Raw genomic sequence first — 12,093 nt, 5'->3', positions numbered from 1 at the left:
AACAATGAAAGTCTCCATGTGAAACCTTTAACATAGTATTATCCTATCAAACAGGGTTCAACTTATAATGCTTTTTTTTTTTCAAAAAATCATTATTAGTCAAATGTAATTAAAAGAATTATGATCATTATTCTATGTGCAACAAATCATTGTGTCAATTAAGCCTATTAATGCCATACAAAAGATAGATCTTAAATCTAACTCAATGCATTACATTTTTCTAATGACTATAAAATTATGAATCATCATGACTGAAATGTAGTCAAAGCCAAATTATCATCACTAGCAGCTAATTCTTGGATTTTGCTTTGTTTTTGTAACTAATGCTTTGGTAACTATGCATTAGGCTTGGATTAGGAACTGTAATGCCGCAGACATGCTAAAGCAGGATTTCATCCAAAAGATGGCGACAGAGAACGACTGAAGAAGGATAGCGCAGCAGAAGGTTGTACCGCAGGGCATGCACTTCCACGATCATTTCAATTTCACTGTAAACGCTATTTCACAACTAGGCCTGGAAACGAACTCGAGAGCATAGACAAACCCCAGCATGCTACTGTTAGACAGAGAGAAAGAGGTTTATACCTTTCAATTTTTCAAAAGATAAAAAATTAAGACAAATAAATAAATACAACAACAACAACAACAAAAATAATAAATAAATATATATTCATAATAATGATGATAATAATAATAATCGCAATGTGTGATGATGCTTTCCAACTAAACAGACAGACAGACAGACAGACAGACAGACGGACACACACACACACACACACACACACACACACACACACACACACACACACACACACACAGGAATTTGTATTTCAAAATGCTTTAGAGTCTTGGAGAAACAATATAAATAAATAAATCAATCAATCAATCAATAAATAAATAAATAATAATTATATAAAACATATATATATATATATATATATATATATATATATATATATATATATATATATATAAAATATGTGTTCTTTCTTGTACATTATATTAAAATAAATTATTTCCTACTTAATACATAAATCACGTTCTAATCATTTTGATAATTTTTTTAATAAAACATCAAAACTACTGATCCTGTTTTAAAGATCTTTCTCCGTCAAATTCTATACAAAAATGTGTTTTAGAGGCATTTTATAACAGCGGGAGGCGAGGACGCGGGGTTAACCTCAGGCACAAGCAGTATCGTGCGCATGCGCCGTGAGGTGAGAGGGTTTTTTTATGACCAGGTGAGAGGATTTTGTTCAGGTAAAAGTTGAATTTGGCTTAAGGACAGAAGACTAAATGCGATAGCACGACGTGTGATCCGTTCAGCACGAAGATTCACCGATGTCAATAGTTGGCATAATGGGAGATTGGCAGGTACGTGTTCTGCATTGGGTCATTAAAGCTGTGTGCTTTTACTTTTTACTAAATGAACAGTCTATGCGACTTGTATATACAGCTGTGTTCTTAGACCAAATCACATCATTTAATACAATTCACTGTAATTTAGATTTGCAGCAAAAAGGTGAAAAGTCGCAGGTAAAGTAAAATCTCAAGCGCGGAATTTTGGAAACTGTACAGAACGGAATCTGCTCGTAAATCTGAATCTGTTCTGAGAAACAGTCCAACTCCGAGAGCATATTTTAAATGAAAGTCATATTAGTTAGCACATTAAAGATTTCTAGGAAGCATTTTAAAGTATGTGATTTGTCTTATAGAGCTCTGGTTTTGCAAAAACCCAAGCTTTTGTATGTTTGTTTGGTTTGTTCTTTTTTTAATTTATCAAGCAATAATTTACTCAGAAGTTTGATATCAGCCCATAATGAGCGGACACATATGAGCATATTTTCAATAATAATACATGACGTTAAAATTAGGTATTAATTGTACCTTTACATAAACTGCCATGTGATACAATAGCTAATAAAGTTAAGTACTTAAATAAATTCACTAAAGTAATTAGAAAAAGCTCTTTATGTGTGTGTGTGTGTGTGTGTGTGTGTGTGTGTGTGTGTGTGTGAGAGAGAGAGAGAGAGAGAGAGAGAGAGAGAGAGAGAGAGAGAGAGAGAGAAAGATTCCGACAAGTTTAGTTTCAGAAAAACCTAAGCTTGAAACCCCCATCAAAAAAGTAGCTCCCCGTGCGTTTCTCTTTTTCTGTCGTTGTCATCCTGAGCAAAGTTTCTTTCGTCCTCTCATTAATGACAACTGTTTGCGGGGGGTGGGGTCCCCACCGAAATGATAATGGCGATCAGAGAAGACCAACGCCTTAAACCGGGCGACCTGTTCCTGACTGGCAACCCGGGGTGCTCGTGTCGCCGCTTTCGAGAGCCTAAACCCCACTCGCCCAGTCGCTCATTCATATTTAACAGCCCATGTTGTTGTGTTAATTATTTACATTTCTAAAATCGCACACTATACTTGTCTCGTACACGCACAAGCATTGACCTCTTAGCATAACATTGGCAGTCCTGCCTCACGGTCAAAGATCTCAATGGGTCTAAAACAACAGTTTACGAAAATCAGTGTGGCAACAAAGTATTTCTGGCGACAGAAAGACGTGGAGTATTTGCATTGCAAGGCTCGGACATTGACAAGCTCACTGATATGCTTAAAGATCTTAGTTTGAGAGCTGTCATTGTGGCACTTGTACCGCTCCATGGTAAAAACTGTATTTGCATAAATTGTGATCACTGGGAATAACGGAGAAATTTCGTCATATCACTAAGTCATTTTAGAGATGAAATGATGTCTATATATTTTTATATATATATATATATATATATATATATATATATATATATATATATATATATATATATATATATATATATATCCTTTATACATACACTGCGTCTTGAAAAATAAAAAAAATCCAGTGTTCAGTTTTGAAGTTATGACATGGTGTCTGATTGTACCTGAGTGTGGTTATGGATGTTGAGTAATAAGAATGGAGCGGCGGTTAATATGCTAATGAGTAGCGCCAGTGTTCATACTGTAGTGCGCGAGCCTCTTAAATTTCACCATTAGAGGGAGATCTGAGCGCGCGCTCAGCTCAAGCTGCCCAAAAGCCTGTCCTGGTGAGATTCCGCGCGCGGTGTAAAACTGGGCAAAAGGCGCTGTTCTTTCTACAACTAATGAAAATGCTTTGGAAATTAACTGATAATATTAAATATGAAGACTTTGAGGTAAGGTGGTTTAAAGGATTTTTCCCCCCATCAAAGACATTGTTATTGTGATTTTAAAATGCTGATATAGTTATTTAAAATACATTTGTTTTTACTGAATTGTTTAATGTGCGGTGTTGAATGATTTACTACTACTACTATTATTATTATTATTATTATTATTATGATTTGATGTTATGATTGTTATTATATTGTTTTAGTTTTTGTTGATTAATAATAATAATAATAATAATAATAATAATAATAATAATAATAATAGTATTACAACACAGCTAATACTTTTACCTATAGCGTCAATAGCATATATTTAAAAGACGCTATTCAACAACATAATAATAATAATAATAATAATAATAATAATAATAATAATTATATATATATATATATATATATATATATATATATATATATATATATATATATATATATATATATGTGTGTGTGTGTGTGTGTGTGTGTGTGTGTGTGTGTGTGTGTGTGTGTGTGTGTGTGTGTGTAACGATGAGAAAATTTAGCGTAAGGTAAGGCAAGCTTTCATCTGTAATATTTGGGAGCTGTTGTGGAGCAGCCAGTTGAACATGTTTCTCGACCGCTTCTGCAGGAAGAAAAGGAAACTTTGCTATTACCTGATTCATCTATAGTTATTGCTAGTATACTATTTTTCTTACGATTAAAAAAACCTTTTAAAAAAATAGTTTTGGCTTCAAAATGTAGGAAATAAATAGCGCCCAGTGAGCTCAGGACTGAATGTGGAAACGTTAGGAAGAAGGAGTGGATTTTTTTTTCTTCGTCACGTGTATTTGCACGGTAAATGTGGAATCATAAACTTCGGACTATGTTCGCTCAGGGGGCGATTTAATTCGTTCGATGTAGTCATGTGGCCGTTCGGATGCAGCACAAAAAAGACGGAAAGCGAAGCAAAAGACAATAAGAGCGCGCAGACGAGCTCCCTGCCAAAACTAAACATATGCAAAATGAAATGGCCTCAGTGCTCGCTGGATTTTCACACGAATCAGAGGTGCACTGTTTTCTTCCTTCATTCTTCATTTCATCGTTTCCCAGTTCATTCTGTCGTTTTTTCACTTTTGCTTGCCCTCGGACCTTTTAAAATGTTTACCCCTCTCTCTCTCTGATTCGTCAGACGCAAGAGAATGTCCCTCTTTTTGTCTCCCTCCCTCTCCTTTTCTCACTCCCCTCTCTTTCTCACCCCATCTCTGATTAGATATACCGATTCCTCGTTCAATGGACGTCATTTAGTGCAGAGTCTGCCTTGAGTTGCTTCCTCGCTTCACGCTCGATTTCCGACCATTCTTCTCTTAAGCGTTCGTGTAATATTAATAGTCATGAATATCTTCTATTAGGAATCCTAAAGAAGACGCAGCTCTTTGCTACTATGCGCCTAAGCGCGGGATCTGCTCATTGACTGAGCGAAGCGATGGAAAAGGGATTGAAGACACTTTAATCAGTTATCCGCAAAAATCTGCCCGCTGCATTTTAACAGCAAATGAAGAACACTGGGAATCTACCCAAACTCTGATGGATTATCGTGGTTCTTCTTTACTTATTTGACCACTGGGCTCCGTGATTTCGACGCACAACACAGTGCTGAGTTTGACCCGTTTGTTTATTTTCACTGTTTTGCCGACGAATTTTGTTCCCAAATTCACGCGTTTAAAACGCCCGGAAATCTACGCAGATGTTAGTGCACAGTTTTTCCGCGATGGTGAGTGACAAATACGACCACATTTTAGAGAATATCTTACATTTAGACTCTTTATGGTTAATCATGTAGCACAATGCAGGCTGTACTTTTTTTTTTTTTTTTTTTTTTTTTTTTAAGAACATCAAACGCTATTATACGGAAATTGTATTCGAGTTACCTTTATAAGCCTTTTTCGTTTCTTGGATTTTATTTTAAAACAAATTATCATTTGGTCGTAAATTGCCTATGGAATTATTAAAGTAAAAGTTAGATAGATATATTAATACTTTATTATGATGTCACTAACAAATGTAACCGACCATCTAATAGAAAGCATCCGTTTTGATAGTAAATACATTTAGCTTGGAAAACCGAACATGACGTTTCCAGATGTGGAACAATGCTCCAAAAATCGAACACAGCGAATCTTGAATGTTTTTCTTTTCTTTTTATCTCTGTACAGGATCGTCACGACGGCACCAGCAACGGCACAGCCAGGCTACCTCAGCTGGGCAGTGTGGGCCAGTACAGCAGCGCACCGCCGCTCTCTCACACGCCGAACTCGGACTTCCAGCCTCCGTACTTCCCGCCGCCTTATCAGCCCATCTATCCGCAGTCTCAGGACCCCTACTCGCACGTCAACGATCCATACTCCATAAACTCGCTCCATGCGCAGCCTCAGCCGCAGCATCCAGCGTGGCCAAGTCAGAGACAGAGTCAGGAGAGTGGCCTGCTGCACCAGCACCGTGGCCTGCCGCACCAGCTTTGCAGGGAGTACCGTCGAGAAGTGCTCCTACCTTCGGCTCACGGCATTGACACTGGACTCTCAGACTCGATCCCCATCCATGGAATACCTCATTCTTTAGACGATGTACAGGTAAGGCGAAGCGTCTACTCTAGCGTTACCCTCGGGGTGTGTTAGAAGCTCCATTTTGCGGGAATTCTGCAAAGCCTTTAACCTCAACAAACAGAATTTTGCTCATTGTTTAGATTTTGTGCCACATTTATATCTTTAAGATTTCCATTGCAAAATTCAAATCTCTATAAATACAGGCAATAGCGACACGCGCTTTGAGTAAAATTGCTAATGAAATTAGATTATTAATGGCAAATTATTGGTGGCATAAACAGCAATGCAGTTTGGCTTTTAAAAAATGCAACCCACCATCTAATAGAAAGAGGCATCCGTTCTTATATTCAATAAATGTAGCGATTTTTGTTCAGCACTATCTTACATTTTATATATATATATATATATATATATATATATATATATATATATATATATATATATATATATATATATATGGTTAAAATATTTAGTTTACAAGAATGAGAAAATGTTCTAAAAGAAAGCATTATAAATAAAATTATTCACCTTATATATAAATAATATACATTCTATATAAAAATTGTATTTAAAAAAAATATTGCACATTTATCTTAATAATGACTGATATTTTCGGTCGTGGTTCTTAGTTGCCCGCTTGTTTGCACACTGAAAAAAATCAGGCGAATAAAAAAAGACATGGCAAAGTGATAGATTTGTCACAAATCCATTTTATGCAAAAAGCAGAGTTCATATAGAGATATTTTATTTCTCGCACAACAGTTTAATTGGATATCTGAATATGAACGGGACATGCTTTATAAATAGTTTTTATTCACTTGTAATATATGTTTGATGATGTTTTACTGTGATTAATGCTGATACGGAAATACGGCGAAATCTTTCCTCATAGTCTTTCTGTAAAAATATAGGCATGTGTATTAAGCCTATTTTCCCCTATGCATTTTAGTGTGATTTTTAATTTATTGCTTTCATCGTTTGTAGCACGTTGAAGATCAAGGAATTCACATCCCTGACCAAACCGTAATCAAGAAAGGTAAGCAATTTCCTTTTAAATACCATACTTGCCTCGACTGGCTGCCCAGAGATTGTAAAGCCTAGCCGAACTTGCTCTGAAGTGTACACTGAGTTAATTTGTAGGCTTTTAGTTAGCTTGCTGGTGGGTTACTATCCATTTTAAACAGCTCTCTACAGCGGGCTTTTGCTGATAAGTCGCCTGAACTGAGTAACTTGGCGTGTTAATGCGATCCCATTTCTTTCATCGCGAACGACTTGCTCACAGGAAATTCAAGTACGGAATGGCAGCGTAAACGATGTATGCATCGTGTGGGCGGGAAGTATGCAGAGTCCATATTCTAAAAATACACAATCCATAAAAATGTATACATATGCCTATATGAATCTTAATCATGTGGAATGTTCAATTAGGAAGTTCCTTTTGCTGCTCTGAATCTGCTTTTTTTCAAGTTTCAAATCCACATAAGTGTAGAAGCAGAAATCCAGAAGAGATTTGAAGAAATTTAAGTCTAAACTGTTTTGGCAGCTGTAATTCCGTTTTACAGTATAAAATCTTTGTTACATATAATTTGTTGCGGATGCATTTCAGCTCTGTATTTTTATTTTTTTAATATCTGCACCATAATTGGTTGTTATATTTGCAATCTCCGGAGTTCGCTTAAGTGCCATTGTCTCTATTAGCCTCCACTGAGCCATTAATGTCACAAGTGATCTATCCAAAAGTGCTTAGCCCTTTGTCTCCGTTTACTGTGCAAAGAACGACAAAGAAACAACACGCGTTACAGTCGGATACAAGAAGCCACCGTGTGCGGGTTTGTGTAAGAGAATGTAGAAAATGTGCAATAAGAAGATTATTTTAGTAGTGCAGAAATAATTTCTACAAGAATAACGAATACTGGATTATAAACATTATCCACGATATATTTACAAATGTAATTTTAATAAAGTATCTGTCTATTATTATTATTCATATTATTATTGTATCGTTTTGTTATTACACGACTTCGACTACTACTAATATTAATAAGAATTATTTCGTTATGCACGAGCCTTATTTATTGTTTCCAGATGCTCCGTTTCCTGTCATCCAGTCAGTGTCCAAATCAGACCAAAGCCTTGAATGTTCCGCTCTTATTCCCACCTCACGTCTGTGATATCAACTATTTTGATGGCCAGACCACTTTAATACCCGAGGCGTATTCAAGCAGTTACAGTCATGAGCTGAATGGAATATCATCGCTACTGCATGTATTTTTCTACAACTAAGCACCTTAAAAAAACATATGGCGCTACAAGATACGATACGGTTCATAAGCGCGTACACCTAATTTAATTCAGATTGCCTGGCAATTAGTGATCCTTTATTCTGCATGTGCTACACAAAGATCACCCCAAAAGTCCTATATATTGATTTGTGTCATATTTTTTAGGTCCAGTTTCGTTATCCAAGAACAGCAGCAACGTTTCGGCTATACCTATAAATAAGGATGGTCTTTTTGGCGGCGTGGTGAATCCAAACGAAGTTTTCTGTTCTGTTCCGGGGCGTTTGTCTCTTCTCAGCTCTACTTCAAAGTACAAGGTCACAGTAGCGGAAGTGCAGAGACGCCTCTCGCCGCCTGAGTGCCTCAACGCCTCCCTGCTCGGTGGGGTGTTGAGAAGGTGAGATAGTCTTGTTTTTCGCTCTTTCCCTTCCATTCAAATGCCACCAACAATTACATCGACCAACATATTAAGAATGTGCTCATAAACAGTCGTAGCAACAAGATCACCATAGCTACATATACAATCATATAAATTGGAATACACAGTGACAAATTGCCCTCACTGTCCTAACGTAATAAAACACAAACGATGCAAATAAAACAGTAACACAATGATAATTTATTTTTTTGATTGTTTTTAGTAACGATATGCGGATAGGTTTCCGTAGTAGCAGTTGTTTGTGTATGCAACCTGTAAATGACGCTTAATGATGCTTAGACCTAAGCAGATAGATCGTATAACCTGGTTCCTGGCACACAGGAACTTAAAGATAAAAAAAAAAAACATTATATATGACTGTATATGTTTTATGCAACAGGGCAAAATCTAAAAATGGTGGAAGATCCCTGCGTGAAAAACTGGACAAAATCGGATTAAATCTCCCTGCAGGAAGACGCAAAGCAGCAAACGTTACTCTGCTGACGTCACTGGTAGAAGGTAAGTCGCTGTACAAGTGCGTGTAAACTGTGGTGCTCAATTTCACTGCGCGTGGGCATTCAAAAAAACATAAGAACTGATTGATTATTATTATTTTTTAAACAAACGAACTGGAACCTTAAAACACCAGGACTTGTGTGCGATTCTTAAAGGCACCATTCTAACCTGTATGAACAGTGCCGATTAGTAGACCTACATGGTTTCAGGGCTTTATGCAGCATCCTCCAATCTTTAATTTTAATTTGTTTTTTTTATGTTTTTTTGTCTTAAAATCACAAGTCTGTTTTTGCATGGTGTTAATGTGGTCCAACATTATATATTTTTTTTATAGCTGACTGATTTGTAATACATTGATGCATGTTGCCTCCTTTATTTATTATTATTGTTAATATTATTAATATTGTTGTTGTTTTTTAATGTTTGTTTACAAGCAATGCCTTGTGTGAATTATGTGGTTAAAATTTCTATTTTTGCTTGCAAAGTTGAAGGTGATTATTCTGTGCGGTGGTATTTGGTTTTAAAGGTGAAAGCCTGAGAAGGTTCATTGGTTCTTGTTAATCATTGTCGCTGAAGACTGAAAGCAATATTCATCCTGCTTCACTGAAATTTGGTTTTGTATGGTAATGATCCTGGTCAAATGTATGATTCTTCATGGTAAAGTGGAGGGGAATGGAGGACGCTGAACCGATTATTTGTATAATAGGACAGCGGGTTTTAAAGTGATGTTATTGTTTATTGAGCTCCGTTTTATGGAAACCGGATTACTGGACCATAGCTTGTTAATTGGCGCATGCGTCCTTCCGGGGGTTAGACTAATAGCAGGGACACCAGACGTTACAATCCAACTGTTTCAGGAAATGAAAACCAAAGACTTAAGGAACTCAACAAAACAGACAAACTGATTGACCTGTGATTCTCAAGGTTAAATGAGGTATTTGTGAAAGAAAATAGATCTACCTGCAGCTGCTTGTGTTGTTCACAATCTTTATATTCGCTAAAACATTGTAGAAGAATTGCGATTCGATGTGATGGTGTCTGTGTGACGTTATTAAATACTTTCACTGTTTACCTTCTGATGGAAAAGATTATTTATTTTGACATATATATGTGTGTGTGTCAAAACATATAATTTTCCCACTATTAAGCAGAACAATAAGTGCTGTTAATAATTTGTGATTAATAAATGTAGGCTGTTGGAAGAATGCCCTGTCCGTTTGCCGAGAACGTTAATTAGATGATAAATGTGCAAAGTGAAGGTGTTAATTGGTCTACATTTGGTGTCAGTAATTTAAAGTAATATATTACACACTCAACCCATTTTCTTCTTCTTAGGCGAAGCTGTGCATCTTGCCAGAGATTTTGGTTATGTATGTGAGACCGAATTCCCAGCCAAGGCAGTAGCTGAATATGTAAACCGTCAGCATTCCGACCCAAATGAACAAGTCCAAAGAAAAAATATGTTACTGGCAACGAAGTAAGTGATCTTTTTTTGCTTTTTGAATGACAAAAGGTTTAATTCAGGCACTGAATTTTTACCATCACGTAGTTTAATTCAGAAATCACTCGCGATTGCATAACACCAAATACTTGCATTCGTAGTAATAATTCGGTAGCAATTGTCATGCATTTTTTATGCGTTCATTTCATTAACTTCTTAAAATTTATGTGATGGTTAAGCAAATGTTTTCATAGTTAAGCATATGGCAAACCATCCCACTGGGTGACGTCCTCGCCACTTTTAAACCGTACATGAACACATTTTCTTTTTCTAGATTTTCGATGATTAATTCAGAAAAAAGATATACGTAATCCTGCAAAAAAAAGGCAAAGCACTATATAATGTTTATGTCATTATGACAAACCTAAGCATTTATTGTAGGTCCTTCTCGAGTAGACACGCGAGTGACGTATACGGTGATGCGCATTTGACTTGATTAAACTGAACTTTAGTTCCTACCCCGCTTGATTCTGCAGTAACTGCAAAATTTCATTGCGTTATATTGATTACACAGCACACTCACATAAAATCAACAACAGTTGCTTATTGTTATTTTATTTTACTCAAGCAATCATTTTGATATAAGGTTCATTTGGCACTTTTGTGTGCGTTTACCACGTCATCAGCTTCTTACACTGCGTTGTGTCTCCTTCTAGACAAATCTGCAAAGAATTCACCGACCTCCTCTCCCAGGACCGTTCGCCTCTGGGGAATTCACGCCCGCAGCCCATACTCGAGCCGGGCATTCAGAGCTGTTTGACTCACTTCAGTCTAATTTCTCACGGATTCGGGACTCCGGCTGTGTGCGCGGCCGTCACTGCGCTACAGAACTATTTGACCGAGGCCATTAAAGCGATGGATAAAATGTACCTCAACAACAATCCCAACAGCCACTCCGAGTCCGGCACTAAAGGTGGAGACAAAGACGAGAAGCACAGAAAGTGATTTGCGACCAGTAGAACACCGCACAGATATTGTAAACGTATATATATAACACTAGTGATAAAAAAGGACAATGTGTCATTTCCCGGTCTTGACGATTTCCCTGTTTAATTTCTTTTAAAAAACGCAGTTCGGCGTGGAATTCATGGAAAGACACGTTTATCTAAAAGACAAGAAAAATGTGTTAATGAGGCGCAGGAACCAGCTCCTGACATGGAGCGCGTGAGCAAGGAAGTAAAAAAAAACTTTTTCCACACAACTTTTAATGAACACCCTCTTTTTTATGAGCTGCAACGGGCTGACATTTAGGCTGAAATACATGGTTGTAACCATGTGACAAAATAACCTGAAAGAGGATGATTTTCTATCAGTATTGTGAATAATAAACTTGAAAGAGTCCCACAGTTCCATGCCATGTCTTCACACACAGACCAACTCGAACTTTCAATTCAAACACGATTCACGGTTATATGAGGAAATCTGTGTTCATGTATGTATATATTTATTTATGTGTAATTTAACGGGAACTGTAAATATGGTGCGTCTGTTGAAACTTCTTTTTTATTTATCTGGTGCCTCCTGTTTTAGTGGGTTTGAATATTCGCTTAGTTCTTTATGTGGTTTTATGGTTCTTAGGAAACAGAAGGGTTTTTTTTTTATTTCAATTCAGCCCTCTTGTAGCATGTTGAGGCGTCACTGAAGC

At 36.7% G+C, this 12,093-nt stretch overlaps 1 protein-coding gene across 3 annotated transcripts in view; it reads left to right on the top strand.

The window, feature by feature from the left end:
• Positions 1-1,239: 1,239 nt before the first annotated feature.
• The window catches only part of tfap2a (transcription factor AP-2 alpha), an 11,273-nt gene continuing 419 nt past the window's right edge, over positions 1,240-12,093 (top strand). The window contains exons 1-7 of one of the 3 annotated variants that reach the window (XM_046834075.1): positions 1,240-1,374; positions 5,348-5,761; positions 6,719-6,770; positions 8,182-8,410; positions 8,832-8,950; positions 10,283-10,424; positions 11,105-12,093. The exon at positions 11,105-12,093 is cut by the window's right edge and continues 419 nt beyond it. In XM_046834075.1, the coding sequence (XP_046690031.1) occupies positions 1,342-1,374; positions 5,348-5,761; positions 6,719-6,770; positions 8,182-8,410; positions 8,832-8,950; positions 10,283-10,424; positions 11,105-11,393 (1,278 nt within the window). In that variant the 5' untranslated portion in view covers positions 1,240-1,341 and the 3' untranslated portion in view covers positions 11,394-12,093. Of the gene's footprint in view, positions 1,375-3,032; positions 3,183-4,200; positions 4,906-5,347; positions 5,762-6,718; positions 6,771-8,181; positions 8,411-8,831; positions 8,951-10,282; positions 10,425-11,104 lie in introns of those variants that run through there. The other 2 variants (XM_046834074.1, XM_046834076.1) reach the window with 2 other exon arrangements.

The sequence above is a fragment of the Silurus meridionalis genome, chromosome 21 (genome assembly GCF_014805685.1).
Source record: "Silurus meridionalis isolate SWU-2019-XX chromosome 21, ASM1480568v1, whole genome shotgun sequence".
Classification (NCBI taxonomy): domain Eukaryota; kingdom Metazoa; phylum Chordata; class Actinopteri; order Siluriformes; family Siluridae; genus Silurus; species Silurus meridionalis.
The sequence above is the reverse complement of the archived record's forward strand: the minus strand, read 5'-3'. Positions and strand labels throughout refer to the sequence as shown.